At 37.9% G+C, this 22,874-nt stretch overlaps 4 protein-coding genes, 2 long non-coding RNA genes and 1 other non-coding gene across 7 annotated transcripts; 3 read left to right on the top strand and 4 right to left on the bottom strand.

Annotated features, from left to right (window-relative positions):
- Positions 1-3,141: 3,141 nt before the first annotated feature.
- On the top strand, positions 3,142-5,110 carry LOC147506048 (uncharacterized). The gene is made up of 3 exons (XM_086605683.1): positions 3,142-3,601; positions 3,715-4,886; positions 5,033-5,110. The coding sequence occupies exons 1-3, from the start codon at positions 3,142-3,144 to the stop codon at positions 5,108-5,110; spliced, it is 1,710 nt and encodes a 569-aa protein (XP_086461809.1).
- A 2,848-nt stretch (positions 5,111-7,958) lies between these two features.
- LOC147506047 (U6 spliceosomal RNA) lies at positions 7,959-8,061 on the top strand. The gene has a single exon (XR_015194106.1). It is a non-coding gene; the product is annotated as a U6 spliceosomal RNA (small nuclear RNA).
- Positions 8,062-9,309: 1,248 nt separating this feature from the next.
- Positions 9,310-10,822, bottom strand: LOC147506046 (cell number regulator 7-like). Its single transcript, XM_086558363.1, has 4 exons — positions 10,607-10,822; positions 10,115-10,186; positions 9,805-10,014; positions 9,310-9,531 (listed from the first exon to the last, which is right to left on the bottom strand). Exons 1-4 carry the CDS (start codon positions 10,683-10,685, stop codon positions 9,458-9,460), a joined length of 435 nt encoding a protein of 144 aa, XP_086414489.1. The 5' UTR covers positions 10,686-10,822; the 3' UTR covers positions 9,310-9,457.
- A 484-nt stretch (positions 10,823-11,306) lies between these two features.
- Positions 11,307-13,720, top strand: LOC147506045 (uncharacterized). Its single transcript, XR_015193569.1, has 2 exons — positions 11,307-11,744; positions 11,853-13,720. It is a non-coding gene; the product is annotated as an uncharacterized LOC147506045 (long non-coding RNA).
- LOC147506044 (cell number regulator 7-like) lies at positions 12,469-13,755 on the bottom strand. The gene is made up of 4 exons (XM_086558362.1): positions 13,598-13,755; positions 13,367-13,435; positions 12,948-13,157; positions 12,469-12,743 (listed from the first exon to the last, which is right to left on the bottom strand). Exons 1-4 carry the CDS (start codon positions 13,662-13,664, stop codon positions 12,694-12,696), a joined length of 396 nt encoding a protein of 131 aa, XP_086414488.1. The 5' UTR covers positions 13,665-13,755; the 3' UTR covers positions 12,469-12,693.
- A 1,822-nt stretch (positions 13,756-15,577) lies between these two features.
- Positions 15,578-16,424, bottom strand: LOC147506043 (uncharacterized). Its single transcript, XR_015193568.1, has 2 exons — positions 16,212-16,424; positions 15,578-15,614 (listed from the first exon to the last, which is right to left on the bottom strand). It is a non-coding gene; the product is annotated as an uncharacterized LOC147506043 (long non-coding RNA).
- A 1,149-nt stretch (positions 16,425-17,573) lies between these two features.
- LOC147506042 (Transducin/WD40 repeat-like superfamily protein) lies at positions 17,574-22,344 on the bottom strand. The gene is made up of 3 exons (XM_086558361.1): positions 20,458-22,344; positions 19,449-20,068; positions 17,574-18,204 (listed from the first exon to the last, which is right to left on the bottom strand). Exons 1-3 carry the CDS (start codon positions 22,228-22,230, stop codon positions 17,673-17,675), a joined length of 2,925 nt encoding a protein of 974 aa, XP_086414487.1. The 5' UTR covers positions 22,231-22,344; the 3' UTR covers positions 17,574-17,672.
- Between the last annotated feature and the right edge of the window lie 530 nt (positions 22,345-22,874).

The following is a 22,874-nucleotide window of genomic DNA, read 5'->3' as shown; positions in this document are numbered from 1 at the left end:
GGTGCCGACTAGCAAAGTTTGTAAAACCTTTGGGTGATGATACCAGAGGTCTGGGGCTCGAACCCCGCCAGCATCCAAGAGTTACTGATCTCATTTAAAATAGGCTTACCAATAAATAAAAAAAAATGTCTACGATATAAAGGATCCACATAACAACTTCCAACACCACCAAATCTACACTTTAGACACTCAAAACCACAACCAAAAGTGAATATTACTTACAAAGCTCTCATTTTTATCTCAGTGCATAACAATGGCAACATAACACCATTCTTCCTGCTTAAAACCACCAAATACTCATATAGGAGCAAACTTTGATTGGATGTAAATTGCATGTCTAATTTCGAATTGTGGGTTTTGAACAGTGTCCAATACATGGCACTCATGGTCCATGGAAAATTACGTAATTTCCATAGAAAAAAGGTATTTAGGACAATTCACGATTCTTGACTAGTCCATTGACGGCCACTATTGGTTGACTACAATTTTTCTAATTTCAGTTATAATGGGGTGTATGTCAATATAACCCTATTTGTTTTAGTGATCATTCTCGTACGTTTTATTTGTCTGATCTAAGTAGTACTAGGAAAGATCGATCTTTTTGAGTTTAAATTGAGATAAACTTGGTTCCAAAATCAACAATAGGTTGGCATCCCTTGATATAATATTTCTGGTTCATGGATAGAAAATTCCATAATCCTCCAGATCCAGTTCTTTGCAGGCCAGGACTAGATATTGAAAGAATATAATGTGAAAATTCATGAACGAAAGCAGGCTCTAGATAGTGTACTAGATGTCATTTAGCTGGCTATAACTGACTGAATTTCTTGTGGAACAACTAATGGGATTACGTGTGTATCCTGTTTTCTTTAACACCTTAAAAACAAAGACAAAACCAAAAGGAGAGCTGGGAAATCAAATTTCTATGGAGTGAAAAACACGACGTTTAATTTTGGAGAGTGAGCGATGGTCTAGGAGAGTGAGCGATTGTGAGCGATTTTAGTGAGCCTGAGGGTATTTCTATCATGAAACTTCTTTTTACCTCTTTTAGCTAATTATATTCCTCTTTTAGAAATTTTAGAGGATAAGATTGGCAACAAGGAGGGAAAACTTCCCTTTCTAATGGGTTGACCAACCTTGACCGGCGGGAAACCCACTCCACTTGATCGGAAAAAAGATAACTGACATGGCAAACGAGGGGGGAGATTTTGTGACCCCTTCACAACCTAAAGGTCAAATCTTTTGTCCCTGGGATTTTCTGGACGCAACCATTTCACCATCAGAGGATAGAGAAAACAAAGAAGTGAACTCCATTGAAGTGATTGATGTAGATTCTACATAGAACAATCGAAACATGGGTAAGAAGTCGTATGCAAACGCCACCAAAACGACGTATGGAAGAGATGTCGATACTGCAACTCTTCCAACTCCTAGACGTCAAGGTGAGTATCCCACCATTTCCATTCAAGCTTATGAAGTGGATAAAAGGTTGGAATTCTGCAAACTGAGTTTGGTAGGGAGATTAGATATGTCTAAATTCACTATGAATGATATTAATGCTAAGATAAAGGAATTGTGGAAGCATGCATGTGAATGGCAGGCAACTCCATTAAGCAGAGGATATATCATGTTTTGTTTCACTGATGAAACTGACTATCAAAGGGTTTGGACACAAAGAACTTGGGTTTTTGATGACCAAGTGTTGAGATTGAGCAAATGGACCCCGAACTTCTCCACAAGCAAAGAGAATCACTCAAATGCTCTTGTGTGGATTAGATTTCCAAGTCTGAGCTTAAAGTATTGGGAACTTTAAACTTTATTTTCCCTTGGGAGAGCTGTTGGACGCCCTATACACACTGACGAGAACACTGCTAAGAGGAAGCTTGGATATTATGCAAGTGTGTTAGTGGATGTTGACCTAACACATAAAATACCAGAAAATATTTGGGTTGAAGTGGAAGGAAGAAATATTAAGTTATGGAAAAAAGTTGACACATGCCATCTGCCAAAATTTTGCAACCATTGTAAAAGGGTAGGTCACTTGGTTACTGACTGCAAAATTTTAAAAGAAGAACTTGGGAAAAACAATGAGAAAGAAACCAATGGGAGAAAGGAAGGGGACACTGAAGTTCTATCTAGGAACCATAAAAGGAGAAACAGGAGGAAAAATAAACAAGTAGTGGGAACTACAGTGGCAGAACCGAATTCAGAACCAGTTCAAGCGCAAAACACTGCAGGAGAATTGGGAAAAGAGACTGGGAATGAAAATGAGACAGTTGAGGTTTCGACTGAAGGTTGTGAAGAGGGACAATCATTTGAGAGACAAGAATAAGGTGCTAATGATGAAATGCAAGATGAAATACAAGTTGAGATGCAAGAGGAATCACACGAGGTTGTGACACAAGAAATTGTACAAGATGATAGGGTGATGCCTAAGAAAACTCAAGAAGATGCGCAACATGAAGAACAAACTGTGAATCAAGAAACTGTTACTGATGTTACCTCTATTAGGGAAGTTGTAGAAGCAATTGAAGGAGAGATTAACCTTCGCCAAGAAGAACAATTAGTCTCCAAAGAACAGGAACAAGCTTTAGTTTATCTTTTGGTGGCTGAAGTGGTATCTAAGGATTTGAATATGGGTGCTCCTTCTGTGACTGAAGTGCCACCTGAGGTTTTGTATCTAGTTCAAGATGAAGAGAGATTGGGATATTTGGAAGAATTCAATGAGGAAGCTCAAGGCACACTTCCACCTATATCTCAAATGTTACACACTGATGAGGTTGAACAAGTTGTTAACGATACCATTGTCATGAGCATAATTGATAACAGTCCTGCAAGACACCATGAGAACCCGTTACTAGTTAGCAACAACTTCAATCCTCTTGACAAAGAAAGTGAAGTGGTCGAGGAAGCTCAATCAGAACCCTTACCTGAGGGTGCCACAAGCAGGGTGGAGGAAATGGTGTGGACTCAAACGCTTTAGCAGGCTCTTCACTCCAAGAAAAGTAAGAATAACAATAAGAAAAAGAACAATCGGTCTAGCTCAGTCACTGACAGTGCTCAGACTAGGGTGCACTCTAACTCTCCCTTAAATTCTAAATGAAGACACTCTTTTGGAATATTAGAGGAGTTAAGAAAAATATGGCTTCTGATAGACTAATAGAGATGATCAAGTCTCACGGCCCAGATGTCGTTTGCCTTGCTGAACCAATGATCAAGCCAGAAAATAGCATTTTGAATACTTTTTGCATGAATTACTTTGAGCAGGTCCTTGTGAACAATGAATCTCAAAATAAACTGGGTAACATGTGGGTGTTTAGCAGAAAAACCATCTCAATGACGATGATTAGTGCATCTGCTCAACATGTTACGGTCATGGTTGATGGATGTATTCTTTCTTTTGTACATGCAAGTTGTCGGTATGTATATAGAAGAGACCTTTGGAGTGAATTGAATCTTCTTAAAACCTCTTTACCATGGTTGGTAATCGGAGACTTCAATGTTGTATTGAGGAATGAGGAGAAGAAAGGAAGAAGGCCACCTAACAAACAAGCAATGCAAGAGTTCCTTAACTTTGTTAACACTGCTGAGCTGATGGAAAGTAACTGGGAAGGAGTTAAACTTACTTGGTGTAACAACCAATGGGTCCTAATAGAGTGGCAAGCAAGCTAGATAGGGCATTTTACAATGGGGCTTGGAATTTGAAATATGTAGAGTGGAAGTATAACGCGGCGGCAAGGCATGCTTTAGACCACTCACCTCTTCTTGGAATGCACCCAAACATTCCTAAGCCCATAAATATTCCCTTTAGATTCAATAAGATGTGGGTTTCTCATCCCACCTTTTTGGATTTAGTTAGAAATAGTTGGAACATACCCTTTGAAGGAGGTCCACCACCGCCCATTCTTAAAGTCATGTATAAATTAAAAAGATTGAAGTGTGAGCTGAAGAAGTGGAATTTTGAAGTTTTTGGACACATAGACATGAATATAAGTAGAGTACAGGAGGAATTACAAGAGATGCAAATGATAGCAGATCAAAATATGGAGGATGAGCTTGTTACAACAGTTTTGGTTCAAAAGGAATTGGAACTAGATGCTGCAAGAGACAATAGAGCCTCACTTCTCAAGCAGAAAAGCAGAACGCATTTTGAGGTGAATGGAGATAAGAACTCTAAGTACTTTCACAATATGTGTAAGATTAGACAGGGTGCAGCATTGATCACTGAAATTATGGAGGAAGAAGGGAATCTGTTAACAAAACCGAAAGAGATTCAGAAGCATGTAGTTGGGTTTTATGAGACCAAATTTGCAGCAAATCAAGTTCTACCTGACCCTGGCCTGCTTAGTATTGTTCCTAAGCTTCTAGATGTTGAAGACAACTACAAGCTTACTAAAATTCCGGAATTTGAAGAAATTCAAATGGTTGTCTTTAGTATGAAGGCTAATAGTTCTCCGGGACCTGATGGCTTTCAAGGGCACTTTTATCACAAGTGTTGGGGCATTATTAAACAAGATGTTTGTGCTGTTGTCCAATCCTTTTTCATTCAAGGAAGCTTGCCTATAGGTCTCAATATCAACTTCATTGCATTGGTTCCTAAGGATAAGGATGCTACAAAGCTCAGCCAGTATAGGCCTATCTGCATGGGAAACTTTCTTATGAAGATCATTACAAAGTTGATGCAGCTGAGGTTGAATGTTCTAGCAGAAAAAATCATTACTAAAGAACAAACTGGTTTTGTAACAGATAGATGCCCCCAATCTAGTATATGCTTGGCTTCGGAACTCATGAATGAAATGAATGGTAAAAGGTTCGGGGGCTCTGTTGCTTTGAAGTTGGACATAACTCAGGCCTATGACACCATGAATTGGGACTTCCTCTTCCAAGTAATGACTTGGCTAGGTTTTTTTTTTTTATTTCCGAAATATGGATAAAATGGGTTAGTACTATAATAATCAAATTTGCTTATATTTATATTCCTTTGAATGGTGGTCTAGTGAGTTTCTTTAACATGAAAAGGGGGCTTAAGCAGGGGGACCCCTTATCACCTCTGCTCTTTGTCATTGCTGAGGATACACTTAGCAGAGCTTTACATTACTTGAGGCTTTAGAACCACCTGAAGCCTTTAGTTACTTTGAAAAAGTTTTCTGCTCCTAGTCACTTACTTTTTGCAAATGATATCATTATATTTGCAAAATGACATTAGAGGTATCAGAAAACTTAATTATATCTTGGAAAGATATCAAAAAGCTTTCGGGTAGTTTGTCAATAAAGCAAAAGGCAAGGTTTTCTTTGGAAACTTCACTCGCGCAAGGAAAGAAGTAGTGCTGAAGGAATTGGGGATGGTGGAGGGTTCTCTACCTAAAAAGTATTTAGGCATTCCTTTACATAAAGGAAGGGTTACTAGAGCTTCTGTACTTCAAGTACTTGATAGAATCAAGAAGATACATACCAGTTGGAAAGGGATGATGCTTTCCTTTCAAGGGAGAAGTATATTGATCAAGTCGGTGTTATGCATCTTACCGGTTTATAATATGGTCATATACAAATGGCCATCAAATGTGATCAAGGAAGCTGAAACTCTTATGAGAAACTTATTGTGGTCAGGTGATCCTACTTTGAGAAAGGGTATAACTGTTTCTTGGGCAAGGGTGTGCAAACCATTAGAAGAAGGAGGAATTGGAATCAGAAGATTAAAAGATATGAACTTGGCAATGCTAATGAAGCTAGGTTGGGGCATACTGACTTGGAACAATGACTTTGAAAGATTCATGAGAGCAAAATACTTCAATATGGATGGGGAGATCATAAGGTATCATAAACCGAGCTTCATTTGGAATGGCATCAGCAAAGCTATTGAGGAGGTGGATTCAAGAACTCAGTGGATTGTTGGTTATGGAGAGAAAGTAGACATTTGGAGGAGCAATTGGTTGGGAAGCAAATCATTGAAACAATTGCTCAACATAAGTACACAAGATTTGAAGGGATGTCGGGATAAAGTGTGTGACCTTCTGGTGAATGATACTTGGCATATCCCGGACCTTATTCAACAACTTATTGATAGTCTGAACTTAACATTGGAATTAACTCGATACAAAAATGCAGCTATCAGTTTGAGGATTATCTTATATGGTCTCCATATCTTAAGGGGGAGTTTTCTACTAAGTCGGCACATGAGGAGATCAGATTGAAGAAGCATGTTGTTGGGTGGAGTAAATTCATTTGGAATAGCCACATACACCCACGGCGAGCAGCTCTAGCTTGGAAAATTATACAAAAAGGGATTGCCACTTATGACAGAGCTGAGTATAGAAGGCTGGGATTCACCTGGTGTCTTGTTGTAGGATGTGTAACAAAAATGCAGAGACCCAGCAACATCTCATATGGGAATGCTCTTTCGCGCAAAAAGTCTGGCAATAGATTCGCAGACTTTTAGTATCGATCGACCTATCTTAACTCTCACCGATGCTTTGAAGGTTAATAACGTAATAGTTGGAGTGCACGAGTGCAACATCTATGGAACTCATGCATTGTAGCTGGAATGGTTGCTATTTGGAAACAGAGGAACCGAGTACATTTCGACGACAAGAAGGCGAACGTTTGGGAATGTAAACTCTATGTCAGAACTCAAGTGATGAGGATCACTGGTAATCTTTCGAAGGGGCATAGTTACAACTCACCTCAAGAAAGCAGTATTATGAAGTTTTGGAATGTGAATCCTAGACCCAAAAATGCACCTAAGATCAAAGAATGTTTTTGGATTCCTCCAAAACCTAATATTATCAAACTTAATACTGATGGTGCTTCCCTGGGCAATCCAGATCCATCTGGTATTGGTGTGAGTTATAGGGGACCTATGGGAAAGTTTAAGATGACCTTGGCTAAGAATATCGGCACTGGAACCAATTATCGAGATGGATGTATGGCGATCCTTGAAGGCATTGAGCGAGTAGTGGCGAAGGGATGGGTAAACTAGCTTGTGGGTTGAAACTGACTCAGAAGTGGCAATCTCCCTTGGCAGCTACAAGCAAGATGGCAGAACTGTTTGAATAAGATTCATGATTGGAAGATAACCTCTATCTGGAGAAAGTGCAATATCACTGCAGATGTGCTGTCCAAAAAAGGAGCTGCTCTGCCAATCAATGAAGCAATCATTACTGATGGAAAACCTACTTGGCTACACAGATATGAAGTACCTTTTTAGAGGTTCTTTAGGTTCGTGTGATTGTCGCTACACCATGTTTATGAATGGTAGTAGTTAGGATTATCTAGCTTGAATCTTAGTGGGGTGCAGGCTGTTGCTCCTACTAATCTTTTTGTACTGTTCTTTTTTCTCTTTTTTAATCAAATTTTAATCTTACCGAGCAAAAAAAAACATGCTTATATTTTATCCTGTTCTTCGCACATCAACGCTTGAGAATTCCAAAATAAACAACAGAAGAATTATATGCCTTCGAGAAAAAATGCACTTTCATAGTCCCATGAACCTTGAGCAATCTAAGCATTGCGTGTCAATCTGTGTTTCCAATGTCCAACGGAGAATAGTCCACTACAGGAGTGAGCCAATCCCTACAAGCTATCCGTAAGTCCACAAGTCCTGGCAAAACAACACGCTCATTCTTTAGAAGATCAGATACCGTATCCACTAAATCGTCCCTGTAACTTATTTGTTTCCTGTTCACTTGTTCTATTTCCCTCCAATAGTTACACCCATTCATCTGCTCTTTCTCATAGCAATTGAGTTCAAACGAAGAAGAAGATGATGACCACCTATAAAGTTCTGTTGCTGATCATGATGGCCGTAAGAGGTCATACTGTAGTGGGTAAAGTAGTTTTCACTCATGGGCTTTTCACTGACACACGGTCCAAAGTCTAAGTAAGAAATAATGAATAGTCCCATATCGACAAAAGAGCAATAGTGGGAAAGCTTTATATAGGGTGAACATTCCTACTAGTTTGTCCCTACGGGGACATCCGTTAAAATTGGAACGATACAGAGAAGATTAGCATGGCCCCTGCGCAAGGATGACACGCACAAATCGAGAAATGGTCCAAATTTTTTTTTTCATCTTTTTCTTCCAGTTTAACTAAACCACTCTAAAACCATAAAAATCAAGATCAATGATATGACATTACTCATTAGCATTTAGCAATGCCAGAAACTAGCATGCATGTTGCCTTGTAAGTTTGTCACCTTATTCTTAACACTTCTCTCCGTCTGTTTGTATGTGTTTAAGAATTGGATTTCTCAGAATGCAGTTCTTCCAAGTTCACTGATTTAAAGGTACATTGTTTGTCGTAAGGCCATAGGGCCAAGAAGTCGTAAAGCAGAGGATGATGCTCAAAACTAATACAAGTTTTCTGGAATTCCGAAAGAGCTTTGGACTAATGATGGCCTATTATTGTATATATATGGTGAGCTTGGTAGGTCGCCCCCTATGCCTTGACGATAGTACAGTTGAAAAGGAACAATTATGTTTTGCAAAAATCTTCACTGAATGTAAAATCAAATTCCTTACAATCTTTGGCAATATATTTGGCATCTCCACACAGAATTGTACTAAGCTAGCTAGAGACTGAATACTAGAAACTTAAGAGTGGTACATCGAATGTGAAGGATGAGGTTGATTCTGCAACAGTTGTTGCAATCGACACTGCACAGGCCATCAATTGTCAAAAACTTGTTCCCTCGACTATGGATTCTAGCACAGTAGCAGTATCTGAACTATCAAAGCTATTTGGTTTCTTGCATCGAAAAAAAAAGAAGCTATTTGGTTTCTGCCAATTGCATGACGCATACTTCAATTGGCCTAACTCGGAAGATTCATACATTGACGACTGTATGGAATTAAGGACGCTTCCTTTCGGTCCTGACAGCGTGACAAAGCTGAAACAGATCAATGGAGTTGATAAATTTGATGGCTAGGTTGGAATGCGAAGACCAAGCTCTTAAGTCGCACCTACAAAACATCTTTAGGTACTACATACCTCCTAACTTAATTTCTTTGTTCTTTTTTCTCCTTCAATAATACCTTTCTCCTTCTTCTATACTTGTAAGCGGATAATTTTCAGTATGATAAATAACTGAATGAACTACATACTTAGCTTAGGCATTAATATACTGAGACAGAGTCAATATTGTACCTAATAATGATACTAAGTTAGAGCTCATAATGAGCTGAGCGGATAAAAAACACTCTACTATACTTTGATTGGTGTCCTTGTGCTTGTTTCATTACATATTCCCTGAAATTCTGCTAACACTTTGTGACATTCATTCATACTTAGAAAGTTTCCAAGTACACTGCGAAGGCCAACAATTTTTCTTATTTTACTCATAATGTAAGTTATACAAGTGTAAGGAAAAAAAGGTACAAAGTCATATATCCATCAAAGATCTTCTTGATCCATCTATCACTTTGAAAATGACAAGTAGCAACAACGGTGGATGACATGCTTATCTGTTCATGGATGGTGGCATTGGTGCAGATGGTGGAAATGGTGCAGGAACACTTGGTGGGCCAATCCAACCTGATGTACATGTAAAGTGTTAGACAGTTATACTTTGTTTAATTCTCAATCCACATATAATTTTGTGTAGTAATGAAGATGATATACTACTCTGCTCGAGTCCTATTTGTAAATCTTTTTCACAACCAAGATATTTTGAATTATATATACATAATAGTTTTAGAAGGATTATAGATCATTCTTTTGAGCAAATAATAACATCTATAATAGAAGGCAGAGTTTTGAAGCTCACAAGCAAACTTGCTAGAAGGGGGCAAAGAGATGAAACCAAACCTTTTGAAGGATCTAAGCCCCGGAATGTCAGCTCTGCGTGTTCCTGACAAAGAGCACAATTACCACAACACCAATGCACGCAACAATCACCACAAGGTTCAGCTGGTAGACTGAATTTCATTCGCAGTTTTTCGCGATAAACGGCTCCATAAAGGCAATGACATTGACACAGCATCAGGAGTCCATACATGACAGCGTGACTTGCACATGCTGTTCACAAGACACGGAGAAAAGGGGGTGGGGCATGAGATTGTAGTATACACCATTTATTGTTCACAATGTACTCTTTGCATTTTATAGATTTGCTTACAACTCTGTCCTTCATCTAGCATTTCTGCAATTTGGCCGAAGGTGACGCATGGCAGACAACATGTAATGAAGCCTGCAATATGAAATGAGCTAATTAGTGAACTTCCCCAAAACATCCAGTATGCAAAAACAATATACTTAAAAGTGGGGAGGGGGGTGTTTTTGTTCCTTAATTATTGCGCTATATGTACTACTCCAACCTCATCAACTTACATTAAAACCTTGAACTTTTCATTCTGTCTGCCTTCATCGTTAAATTCCAGCTATATAATTTTGTTCTTCATTATAACATTTTTCCCGAGTATGTTGCGCATGTTTTTTTTTTCCGAATACTATTCACTAGTACATCTAGAGCTTCCTATTGATTGGAGACAGATTTTTGGTAGATCAACTAGATTCCAAGGGAATTAGTTCCAGATTTTTAAGCAATACAATTTACGACAGTAATTAGCTAAGCATTAGGAAACGGAGGTAGGAAAATGAGAGGGCATACATGTTCCCACATCTTGATCCTCAGGACCGCACAAGCCAGAAGACCACTTTGATTGCTGAGAATGACTCTGAACATTCATGTTTTCTGGTAGTAAGACAGACTGGTGCTGCGGTGCACTATTAAGGTGCAAAAGTGTAATCTATATATAGCCTCACCCAACACGAAGGATCAAATTTGCTTTTGTATTTTTCATTTGTTTGATCTAAGATTCAAGATAAAACAAAGTTATGACTTATGAGTAGATATAGCGATTGTATATTTCTTCTGGTTTCGAACTATTAATTGCACCCACATCTTGCCGGCCGTGATTGAAAATTGAGAGAATATACTGATTACTGAAAGATACATTCATATATATCCATAGTCCTTAACAAGACTAGGTTCAAAAACTTCAACGCGGAGTTAAAGCTTGGAGACATATCTCTAGTCGTGATTTCGAGGACTATCCGAACACCATGAAGCAACCAACATACCAAAAAAACACGTCAAATATTGTCGCATGTCCCCAGAATTTCCAGTGAACTTACTGAAGCTGTCCGTTTTGAGGCATTTTCACATAAAAAATTGTCGCATATATGCCCCCAGAATTTCCAGTGAATTTACGCACTTTAAGCTGTCAATTTATCAAGCTTTCTCTTGGACTGTCCGTTATTATGTAGTGTCTTGAGCAGTTTATATAGTGTCTTGCGCAGCTTATAGAATGTCTATGTAAACTGCGCAGCTTATAGAATGTCTACAAACAAGTTAATAAGCGTAAATTAAAAAGCTGTTCAAGACACTATATAAGCTGCTCCACAAACATATCCGTATATAAGCTGCTCCACAAACATATCCGTTAAGAGAAAGCCTGGTCAATTTATGTACAGATTCTAAATCCTTGTTTTTATAGTTAGAAATTGAAGTTGTATGATACTTGGGGCATATCCTCATTCCTGTGCTCATGCAAACTCTAGTCATTTATTATCAATGTAAGTAACATTGAGCAATTCAAGTATTTTGCAGAGAACAATTTGTGTCGAAATCCAGTAAAACTTGATCTGGATCTAGTACTAAACTGAGCTTCTGTTGAGTGAGTTGAACCTCGGTGAAAACCAAGAATTGAATTTTCAGTGTCAACCTACATACTGCAATTCAAAACGTAAGCAGGGAACCTTGAGTAACTTCACAGCAATTTTTTACATCAGATACATCTGTTTGTCATTGTTATTGTGTTTTTCTTTCTGAATAGTTTCCTTGTACCTTTCAGATGCTTAGTGTCAACCAAAATTCCAGAGTTCCTCAACAATAGTTCCGTTCGGCATTTGCTAAAAGTTCTTAGTTAGTGTTGAACTTAAACAGGGTGAAACAAGGGCGTGATAGGTCGTTCAACCAACAATAGCTATTTCAAAGCAGATGCCAAATCCAGTCAAAATTTTAATGTAAATTCGAAACTGCGAAGATTTTAATGTAATTGCATTTTCTTTGGTAAGCAATTTACTGGTAGAGCCACCTAATTTTTTTGGATCACGCATTTTTCCAGTTCAATGGCAGAGATTCCAAGCACAACGTATGGTCTTTACTATCTATTTCTTCTATGGTTCTAGTGACGTCTCCAACGGACGTTTCTAGCGGACAAAGACATAAATTTAATTTTCGTTCTTTTGCTAGGAAGATTTCGACATCTGAAGTACATCAAATCTTAATATAAGTTTGACTAGGAAATTTCTAACTAGGCCAAATATTGCCCGCAACTTTCACTAAGGTTCAAACTTTGTCGATCTTGCACAAAATCTTCATCCATGTTTGGCGAGGTTAGAAATCCGAAATTGAATTGACCATCTTGGTATGATTATCTCACTAGGGAATTCTTAGTCTTAAGGATATGAATAAAAAAGAGGTATTATTAATATCAACTGATCGTCATTTGTCAGACAACATTTAACCAACTTATTTCAAAATTTAAACTGTTACAAGAGTAGTAAAAAGGTACAAAATAATTGGTACAACCTTTATTCCCCCACCCAATACCCAATACCCAACACACAATCCACACGAATGATCTTGTAGATCCATCGGGTCGAGGATTTCCCCCCCACTAGATGAGCCAATTATCTAAACATCGATAGTGGGAATGGGGCAGCTTTTGCAGCAGTCCAACCTGAAATACAAGTCTAAGTGTTAAATAGAGATGAAATATGTTTAAGTTATCTTGTTTTTATGTTTAAGTTAGCGTCTAAATAACACAAAATCTTGAGACAAATGTGCAATGATGCAAGGAGCATTGAACACAGGCATGGCTAGTTGTATAACAACAGAGATCGCAGTCACAAAACCATGTAACATTAGAGATAAAAGCAAAAACCTTTTGCAGGATCCATTCCCCTGGATTTCAACTCCGCATGTTCTTGACATAGAGCACAAGAATCACAACACCAATGCACACAACAATCGTGACAGGGTTCAGCTGGTAGATCATATTTTGATCGCAGTTTATTACGATATGTGCATGAGTATAGACAGTGACATTGCACCAACATCAGGAGTCCATAAACGATACCTTGCGTCACACACGCTGTCCACGAGCCAAGAAACTCATGAGAGGGAAATCTTCACGATTATAGGATAGGAATTTAGAGGATAGGAGTCTCTTGACAGTATACGTAAACTAAATAGTACATCACATAATCTCAAGATATTCTAATGACATACACATAAACTAGTACTTTTATCACATGATCCATCAATCTTGTCATGTAAATTATCATTTATTTAATCACTTACAGCTTTTCTCATCTACCATTTCTGCAATTCGGCCGAAGGTGATGCACGGCACAAAACATGTTATGCAGCCTGGAATTAAACACCAACTTGACAGTTACCTTTTGAAACTACAGTTTCCAGTTTGCAAACATTAATTACCAACTCTTCAAAGTAATGGGCCATCGAGAAATTATCAAGAGTTACATTGGCCCCTTCTTAAGTAAAGAGTAATGATTTGTCATGAACACTTACATGGTCCCAAATCACCACAGGAGGAGCACAAGCCAGTAGACCACTTCGAGCGTCCAAACACTGTCATGTTGAATAGCTTGTAACAGACTGGCAGACTGCTACAATCTCAACGACAATGTACTTAAGAGTTAAGACACAAGTCTGTCCATCTATTTATACGCACACATTGACACATAACCTACTCAGTTTTAATGTTCTATAATATTCTCTTTTACTTGTTTATTTTTTCTTCTTGTACATATGATTTGTCTGATCCAGAGGAGAGACCGGCTGTACGGTTAACTTGAGTTGGGAATCTTGGGATTCCCCTAGTCCCCTAGAACCCCATTTTTGCTACAATTTAAATTTGGGACCTGCAAAACTATAAATATTTTACCCCTCCTTTCCATGGAAAACACCATTTTACTGATCCCTCTAACAGCGATTTTTTTATATTTCTGATTTCTTTCTTCCCTTCAGTTTTAAGAACAATCAAGCTGATAATCTAGGAGAAATAAAAATTGGACCAAATATTGCATTAAATGTGAATCCCCAAAAAATTAGCTGGGAGGCAATTCTATCAGTGCTTATGACAAGTGTTCATATTATTGCCGGCTCAGTAACTAAATTAAAATGAAAATAACAGATAGAGTTTAGTTTTGCCTAAAGGGCTAAAACGCACATTATCTTGTTAGCATCGATGAAACAGTTATATCTTGCCTAGAACTTTGCCGGCCATAAAAGAAAATTGATGACATACGCACATACGGTAGAAAGATACCTTCATCCCGACTACTCTTTGAACAAAACCTGGCCAGATCAGAAAAATAATAATAAAAATGAAATAGAGGTCAAGTCCCACCTATTTCGTCTGCTTAAACTAACTTTTGAATGTCCACTTCATCTCTAAAGTTTGCACCAATATATGCGTACATTCGCAAAAATATATTTATTTTGAAGAAATGAAGCTGATGTTTGTTTTCAAAATTTGGATACTCCATGGGTTTGATTTCCTAAAGATAGTTACATGTTCAAGTGAGCGGAGTGAATGGTTCTAGGCCGAGGGGGGATGTGGTCCAAATTGTGAATTGGTTGGTTTATGTCTGTCTGTCCTCATTCCTCATTTCTTCTCTTCTTCTTTTCGTCCATCTCCCTCTCCCTCTCCACGTCCTCTCAATCTCTCCCTTTCCCCTCTTCACGCCCTCTCAATCTTTCCCTCTCCCTCTCCGCTCACGCCTCCACTGCATAGTAGTATGCTAGTACATAATATCTCATTATATTTCCGGAAACCATGGACGATTTCAATACAGATTGTCAACACATTTTTGAATCCTTACTACTGCTCTGTCAATAAGCTTTCTAAAGCTATCTTTGATGAAAATCAACTAGAAACAATCATCCTAGAGATCGGCTTAACCTTTTTCTTAAAAGTTCTCAAGATTTCGGTTCCTTTTTGAAAAATTCCTCGTAACCTTTTTTTAAACCACTAGAAGTGCAGAATGTTACATAAAGTTTCTTTCATTCTTCCTACAGCTATGTACCCAATTGCTGAGTATGTAAAGATTGTGCGAGGCACTGGGTAAAAGGTGCCAAGTTCTCATTTCATCATCTATATTGAACAATACAAGATTACAAGGAACCACATATATCCACTGATGATAGTGAGGAACAAAATACACTACTGATCATTCACTTGTAAGTTGTTATCGTATTCTGTCAAAATTGCAAAATATCGAAATTGCTTTAGGCTCAACCTGATTGGCCTGTCTTGTGGATGGCCATCTTGGTACACGCACTAAGGTAAAATAATCGTTATTGCACGTTATCAACCAGACTCCTCCTTTTTAATGTACTAGAATTCATGCAAAATTTCTAGATAAGAGCTGTGAGTTGAAATCCCTGCAATATAGCACCATAGAAAGACTGATAGATACTAGATTCACTTGGATTTGGTTCTTATAAAACAAACACAATCAATTGAAAAAACAAAAGTATTGCTACTCTCCAAATAATCTATAAATGCCACTATGGTTCCAACCTTTTTTTTTTTTTTCTCAGTAAGCAAAAATTTGTATTGATAAAGGTGGTTGTGGGGGGGGGGGGTAGAAGGAGAATACATGAGGAGTTACTTACAGTCTACTCACACAGTAGCACTATAAGAACTTAACAAAACCTATAATAAACATGTTCTGGAACCTCCCATTTGGTTATCCATGGGGGTTTTACAATAAAACAACTTGATCATTGTCTTGCAACTGACCGAAAGTACTTTGCCAATTGATCTGCTGTGAAATTGGCTTCTCTCCAAACCTGGAGTCAATTTGCAATAGTCTAAAAGATTTATGCATCTCGCCATCTCGCTTCATACACCAAGGTACACTTGAAGTTCCAAAAGCATTAACCGCAGATGTCGAGTCTGACTCCACCCATACCTTCCTCCAATTTCTCTTAATAGCATACTCCACCGCCTCTAGAATTGCTAAACATTCAGCTATGAAATTCGTCTGATGACCAATATTCCTGCAAAGACACGCTAGGAACACACATTCATAATTTCTAAAGCACACACCATAGCCTGAAGGACCAGGATTACCACAAGAAGCCCCATCGACATTAACTTCACTATGGTTCCAACCTAACTTCACTAACAATAGAAAAACTAGAAACAGAAACATATATCATGAGAAGAAGCAAATGCATGAAAGTTTTGTTCCTTGCCCTTCTAATAACAGCTTACTTGAAAAACAGCGATGCTGCCACCCATCAGGTGGGGGAAACTAATGGATGGGGCTTTTCAGTTTCGTACACTGATTGGGCCAATGAGAAATCCTTCGCTGCAGGAGATACTCTAGGTTGATAGTTTAGGCCTCATCAAATTTGATATGAATACAAAAGCTTTTCTTTTCATTTTTTTTTAATTGAATAATCTTCTAAAGCAGAAATTTCAAATCATTTAAGAAATTTCTTTTTTTTCCCCTTGCAGTTTTTAACTATCCTGCGAGTGCACACAATGTGGTGCCAGTGAAAATTGCAGGATACAGAAGCTGCAAGGCTCTACCTTCTGACATGACGAAAGCACAAGCCACTGGAAATGACAAATTCACTCTAAAGAAGGGAGCAAACTACTTCATCTGTAGCTACGCAGGACATTGCTCCTCTGGAATGAAAATCCAAGTGAATGCAACCTAAGGCTACAAAGTGATGTGGTTCTTGTTTGTGTGCTACTACTTAAAACTCCTGTAGTTTTCCTTGTTTGTTTTTTAAAACCAATTAAGCTACTGTGTCATTGTGCAAAAATCTGTTGTCACCACTAAGGACAGTTTACGACTAAGAGTGAAGACTCTTATATAAGTGCCTGTAATAATTGTCTCCAACATGAGGGATGATGTTTGAAATAAATATTGCTACTAATATTGTGAATTTAAGGGTGACTTTGATATCTGCTTTACTAATTTTGGGATTCTTTTTAATAATAATAGAAAAAATAACTGAAAACTGAAGAAGAGGGGGAACAGCAGAAACCAGAAAGATCATTCATCATAAGTACCATAAAAGGCTAAAACAAACATCTAAAATTGAGGTAAACATGGCTTTCAGCTATGAAACTCAATAAAGTATTGCAAAGCAGAGGATGCTGAACAATTTGCATTTGTTATCGTTAAAAATAAGGTATTGCTTCAAAATCCAAGGTGTTCAGACAATCGACAATTATACAAAAAAAAGGTCATGCTTATAAAACATTTCAATGCAGAAGCTTTATCGTAGTGTGACCTTTGAGGAATCTGTGTTTTAAAATATTCCCTAAAACCATCACAAAACACAAAACAAGAGATATTGATTCGCATTTTCACTCGAGCAGTCCTGAAACAACCCTTAAATTATATTAATTCCTGCAAATCTAACCCATCAATGAGATTACTTTTCAAAGCTCGTAATAAGCTTTCTGACACAAAAATATAAGAGAAATATATCAACTGTTCACAAAACTGCAATCACATGAGAAAGATGGCATTTTAAATATAAATTTCATAATTTAGTAATAATAACATTACCATGTCAAATACAACTATCGTTTAAAAATATACATATGACATAACTATGATAAATACCTCCACAATGCAGGTCGATCTTTTGATATAACAAGAACCCGCGATGCCAAATAATCAAAAGAAGGAGAATACAAATCAGCAGGACCAATTACATCTCTAACTTGATTAAGTTTTTCATTATTGGCAGCAATAGAAGGTGTCCCTTCATTCTTTGAGGCATCGAAAACAGAAAGTCCAAGTCCACATATACCCATCACAAAATCTGAATTACCCCATACTTGAGATATTGCTGAGTAGTGAGAGTGTGAATTGGACTCTGGCAGTGCATATGTGCTGACAAGTCTTCCTTTACGCAATGAGAACTGTTGCACACATGATCGACCCAATTCATTCACTGCCAATCTTCCATTTGTGCATCCAAGAAAGATGGAATCCCCACGAGAGAAGACAGACTGCACACTCACTCCAATTTTTGATATCTTAAGGCCTACACCAGAGGGGAGACGAAAGTCCAAGACATTTATGGTGTCCTGAGTGCAGAACACACCGTCATGTCCTTCGACTTCTGATGAACTTACCCTGCATTTCAGACAGAAGTTAAACTACAGTAACTCATCAATCACTATGCCTACACCAAAAGAGAAAAATATAGAGAGATTAGTTATTCTAGTTTAGTCTGAAATAAGAAATAGTTCTTCCCATGAATTATCATGTGGTATCATCTTGTATATTCCAATTATCCCGCCTTAGGTTCTTTTCACTCCAAAGGAAGTGATTGATGTGAATATAACACATCTAACAAGTTCACATATTCTTTTTTGGTATTTCATTTCATAAATGAATTCTGTCTCTGTTTTCCAGTTGTTATGATCTACTCTTTCTTAACACAGATAAAGAAATATATCCAGTTAATATGACTCAGAAATGAATATCCTCTCCCAGTCAATCCGTTGAAGTTTGGGCCAATGTTTTGTTTCATTACTTGAGATCCATATCTCTAGAAAACACCGCTAAAGTAATAGTTCTACATTGAATTTTTCGTTAGTAGTATACTTACTTATAACAACCCATGCACTCTGTTTGGGTAAGAACTCACCCAAACACACTAACGATCTTGTTAGGGAGATTGCTATATGTAGAATTGTTGAGACTGTACCATCAATGGCTACCTACGTATCCAAATCACTTTCTGGAATCAAGTCTCTTCATGAACGTAGTTCTTTGTTGAGATGATTGTTGGGTATTTATAGGAAAATGAATATGTTAAGCTTCTTATTGCCTAAGATATCATTTCCTTATTTGATGAGAAATTTCTCTCCTTGTACAAAATCTTTCCAAAAGCTTTATATGGAAAAAATCCCTTAACATATCTTCGGACCTGCTATATATAACTTGGGTGCTACATTAGTGGGTAGTGTCAATACTCCACTAGTGGGCAAGCCATAATACAACACTAGTAGGCAAGCAAGTACGCCACATTAGTGAGTAGCTCTTATAGTAGTACCCAATGATGGTCGTTCGTAGGGGTACGAGTACACTAGTACATACACACTCCTATGCTATGGACAGAAAATGTGTAACACATGAATTGCATGTGCCAATCCACTAAAAGTGTAATAGATCGTAAAACAGTCAAGTCAACAGAATTATATAAGCTAAAAAAAATAATGTAATCTCTAAAAACAATTCATGAACGGGAAATATAAAGTAACAAAATGAACGGAAATGGTGGGCATTACATGATGAGTTAAGCAATGAATATGTTGATAAAACATAAATAAATAAAATGATAAAATAATTATCTCAGCAATAATAAATTTTACCTTCTGCGAACACCTCCACCTAACTCAGCATCAGTGTTATTCACATGAAGTGCGGATACCTTTCTGCCAGACGAAGCAATGGACAGCAGTGCCTGGGGTGTGAGTGAGTTCACATCCCAAAGACTAATGGCCTCTGCTTCAGCTATAACAACCTTCCCTCTATTTCTCCAGTGCAAAGGACTTGAATGGTCCATTGTTATTACTGGCCTCTGTATTTCCCAATTCAGTACCTGCTCCCCATCACGTATATCATACACACTAACCACCCTTTGAGAGCTGGAAATTGATGCAAGAAGATGTCCACAAGGTTTATACCACCACTGTTGATTCTCAGGGGACATATTTGTGGACAGAGCACTTCTTTTGTACACACCAGTGTTTGGTAGGGGACCAAGTACTGTTCTTACAGATGACATGAGCCTTTCATCCTCTACATGAAAAGCACGAACATCTTTGGTATAAAAATCCCATGCGCAAAAACCCGATTCCAGGGTGCTACCTGATGAAGCTGCAACAACATATCTCCCTGAGCAACCATCAGAATCAGTAGCACGAATTAACCAACAATCCCCCCATAAATTTGGTGAAACAACAGAAGGAGGATTGTATTCAGCTTTCACCTGAAAGAAAATAAAACATCATGCATTTAAGTATTTACATGCATCATGGAAAAGTTTGCTAATACATTTGCACATGTCTGGTCTTGAAAGACACCAAGAGCTACACTTGACTAAAACAGATAAAGGACACCAGATTTTAGACAATAAGCTGTAGTCTATTACATATTATGAGTAAACAAGAAAGAGGTCAATAGATTTAACAAACTCATAATAGAGCAAATTAAAGATTATCGCTGAAGATAGGAAAGCATGAAAAGATAAACATCAACACTATAAACTTACTTAAATAGTATATAAAGTAACAAAAAGCTTAGGTGGACATATACAAAAATTAAACAAAACATTAGATGCTAAAATTGAAATCAAAATGGGATGCTAAAGATACAGACCTCAGAGTTTGTAATATCGTAAAAGGTGCAGGAACCATCATCATGTGCCAGGAGAACTGATTCACCTTCGGATACAAACCAACCACCAGTTGAGGTCTTTTGCCCTATTTCATTCAGCTGATCCATGCTAGAATCTTCCATCTCTTCAATTTCAGTTTCTGGTCTGTTCTCTTGATCATCATCAAACTCCTCAATGGTTTCATCAGTTGTAAGTTTAATCTCCGCATAAATATTTCGAACAGTTACCTTGTTATAATTTTCTTTTGCAGCTGAAGCTGCAGGACCATCTGTTTCCTGAACTTCATGAAACTGCATATCAGCATGCTCATTTCGTTTGCTGACCTTAGAAGCCTTTTTATTCAGGGACTCCAAAAACTCTTGTGCAATAGAATTCTCATCAATGGGACTCAACACCATGTCTTCCACCATCGAGTCACCACTAGACTGTGGTGGATCACTTTGACTGCTAGTTAATGATGTGCTCAAAGTTGTCCGACCTCTAAGTAACTTATGGTGAGGAAAGAGTCGTGCTTCCAATTCCTCACTGTTTAGATCTCTAACCGATGGTTTCACTCCACCCACTTGCTTACTTTTACTTGTTTCCAAACAACTGAACCGTTGATCAACAACTTCAGGTAGGTCCAAGTTTTTCTGTTTATCCTCCACCACATTAACCATGGCCTTCTCAATTCCAGAAATCTTGACCTGAATATCTGATATTATAGTCTTCGAAGTATCTGGATTGTTCATATCCAGCATTTCCTTAGTCTTCATAATGTCAGATGCGATTCTCTTAACTTTCCCTTCTAGAAAAGCAAGCTTCTCATGGAGCTTGCTCGAGTACTTGTTCCCAACTCGAACTTCATCACGCTTCTCACTGTCAACACTCTCTTTCTGACTCTCCAAAACCTTTCCCTTCACCACTTTTACACTAGTACCAAGTCCACCTTCTCTAACTGCAACCTTAGATTCCAAATCTGAGCCACTCTTCTGCTTACAACTTTCAGATCCAACAGCCGCATTTCTAGCCTTCTGATCAACATAACATTTATCCTTCAAGCCCAATATAGCACCATTTCCATTATTCAAATTTGAATTACCCAAAACCTTAACACCATTCAAATGTTTCCCAATACTTTTTCCACTTCCCACTTTCTCATCATTCTTATCCGTAAAAACCTCAATACTCTTCGACATTCTATACCCATTAACTCCTTTCTCATCATTCTTATTATCCCTAAACTTACTAGTACTACTTCTTCTAGAACCAATAACCCCATTCTCAACATTTTTCTCAATAAAGATCTCAACTTTACTCTTCCCATCACTAACTCCAATACCCCCACACTCAAATTTTGATCTCCCAACTAAATTCCCCTTCTGCGACTGCAATTTCTCCAATTTCCCACAATTTTGAACAACCCCTTTACTCAATTTACTAGACATTCTATCAGATAATATTCTAGTGAAATCAGATGGACTAGAACTCCTACCTCGGGGAACCGATGACGTGGACCAACGAACATTTTCTTTGATTTGAGTCACTGAGGATTTGTCAATTTTTGGGATTGGTTTGATAAATGGTTTTTGAGTTTGACCCGATAATGTTGAACTTCTTGTTGCTGATATTGACCTTGTAGTAGTAGTAGTGTTGGGTTTTTTGTTTTCTCTCTGGGGATTTGGGGTTTGGGGTTTTGAGCTTGATCCACCTTGGGGTTTGAGACGGCGGACTGTTGATGTTGTTGTTGTTGAAGAACAAGAAGAAGAAGACATTGTTGTTGTTGGTGAAGAAGAGAGAGAGAATGAGAGAAGTGAGGAAGAAATGGGGAGTTTTGAGGATGGGGAATTATTTTTTGGGAGGGAAATGAGTAAAAATTTGATTTTGAATTTTTTTTGGTTTTTTTTATCACGTGCTTGTTAAAATGGAGCAAATATACTATCATATATTTTCGAACTCGTGGACTGTTATGGCCTTATCTAGGCCCATTAGGCCCAATGGTCTGAGTTGAATGGGCCAAGGGAGTCCAGAATAAAGAAAGAGAATAAGAGCAAGTCCAATGGGGCTATATGGGGCAGTTAAAGGCAAATATAACACTCAAACCACAAAAATGTCATTCCAATGGGGCTACTAAAAGGGTCTTAAATTTGAAATGAGTAAAAAACCTAGCCAAAGTTAAAACCTTCGCTAGCAGCTGCTATAATAAGTTCGGAAGACGGATGACATAGTTTCTACCGTCCGTTTTACACACAGACAGCAGAAACTGTGCCGTCCATCTAAACAAAAATTAACTTAAGTTACAAAATAATAGACGGACGGCAGAAACTATGTCATTTAGCGCTTCAAAACAAAAAACGCAATTGGATTAGTTTTTTTATTTTGGGGTGCCAAATTTGGCTGGGCAATTTAAAAGGCCTAT

This window comes from Coptis chinensis, chromosome 4, assembly GCF_015680905.1.
Source record: "Coptis chinensis isolate HL-2020 chromosome 4, ASM1568090v1, whole genome shotgun sequence".
NCBI lineage: Eukaryota > Viridiplantae > Streptophyta > Magnoliopsida > Ranunculales > Ranunculaceae > Coptis > Coptis chinensis.
The sequence above is the reverse complement of the archived record's forward strand: the minus strand, read 5'-3'. Positions and strand labels throughout refer to the sequence as shown.

Coding starts and splice junctions, on each gene's coding strand:
- LOC147506048 (XM_086605683.1), top strand. CDS start 3,142: ATGGCTTCTGATAGACTAATAGAGATGATCAAGTCTCACGGCCCAGAT. Junction 3,602..3,714: donor CACTGCTGAGCTGATGGAAA/GTAACTGGGAAG, acceptor TGAAATATGTAG/AGTGGAAGTATAACGCGGCG. Junction 4,887..5,032: donor ATTGGGACTTCCTCTTCCAA/GTAATGACTTGG, acceptor GGGCTTAAGCAG/GGGGACCCCTTATCACCTCT.
- LOC147506046 (XM_086558363.1), bottom strand. CDS start 10,685: ATGAATGTTCAGAGTCATTCTCAGCAATCAAAGTGGTCTTCTGGCTTG. Junction 10,187..10,606: donor GGATCAAGATGTGGGAACAT/GTATGCCCTCTC, acceptor TTCATATTGCAG/GCTTCATTACATGTTGTCTG. Junction 10,015..10,114: donor GCTAGATGAAGGACAGAGTT/GTAAGCAAATCT, acceptor TCTTGTGAACAG/CATGTGCAAGTCACGCTGTC.
- LOC147506044 (XM_086558362.1), bottom strand. CDS start 13,664: ATGACAGTGTTTGGACGCTCGAAGTGGTCTACTGGCTTGTGCTCCTCC. Junction 13,436..13,597: donor CTGTGGTGATTTGGGACCAT/GTAAGTGTTCAT, acceptor GTTTAATTCCAG/GCTGCATAACATGTTTTGTG. Junction 13,158..13,366: donor AATGGTAGATGAGAAAAGCT/GTAAGTGATTAA, acceptor GCTCGTGGACAG/CGTGTGTGACGCAAGGTATC.
- LOC147506042 (XM_086558361.1), bottom strand. CDS start 22,230: ATGTCTTCTTCTTCTTGTTCTTCAACAACAACAACATCAACAGTCCGC. Junction 20,069..20,457: donor ACGATATTACAAACTCTGAG/GTCTGTATCTTT, acceptor ATTTTCTTTCAG/GTGAAAGCTGAATACAATCC. Junction 18,205..19,448: donor GGTGGAGGTGTTCGCAGAAG/GTAAAATTTATT, acceptor TCTGAAATGCAG/GGTAAGTTCATCAGAAGTCG.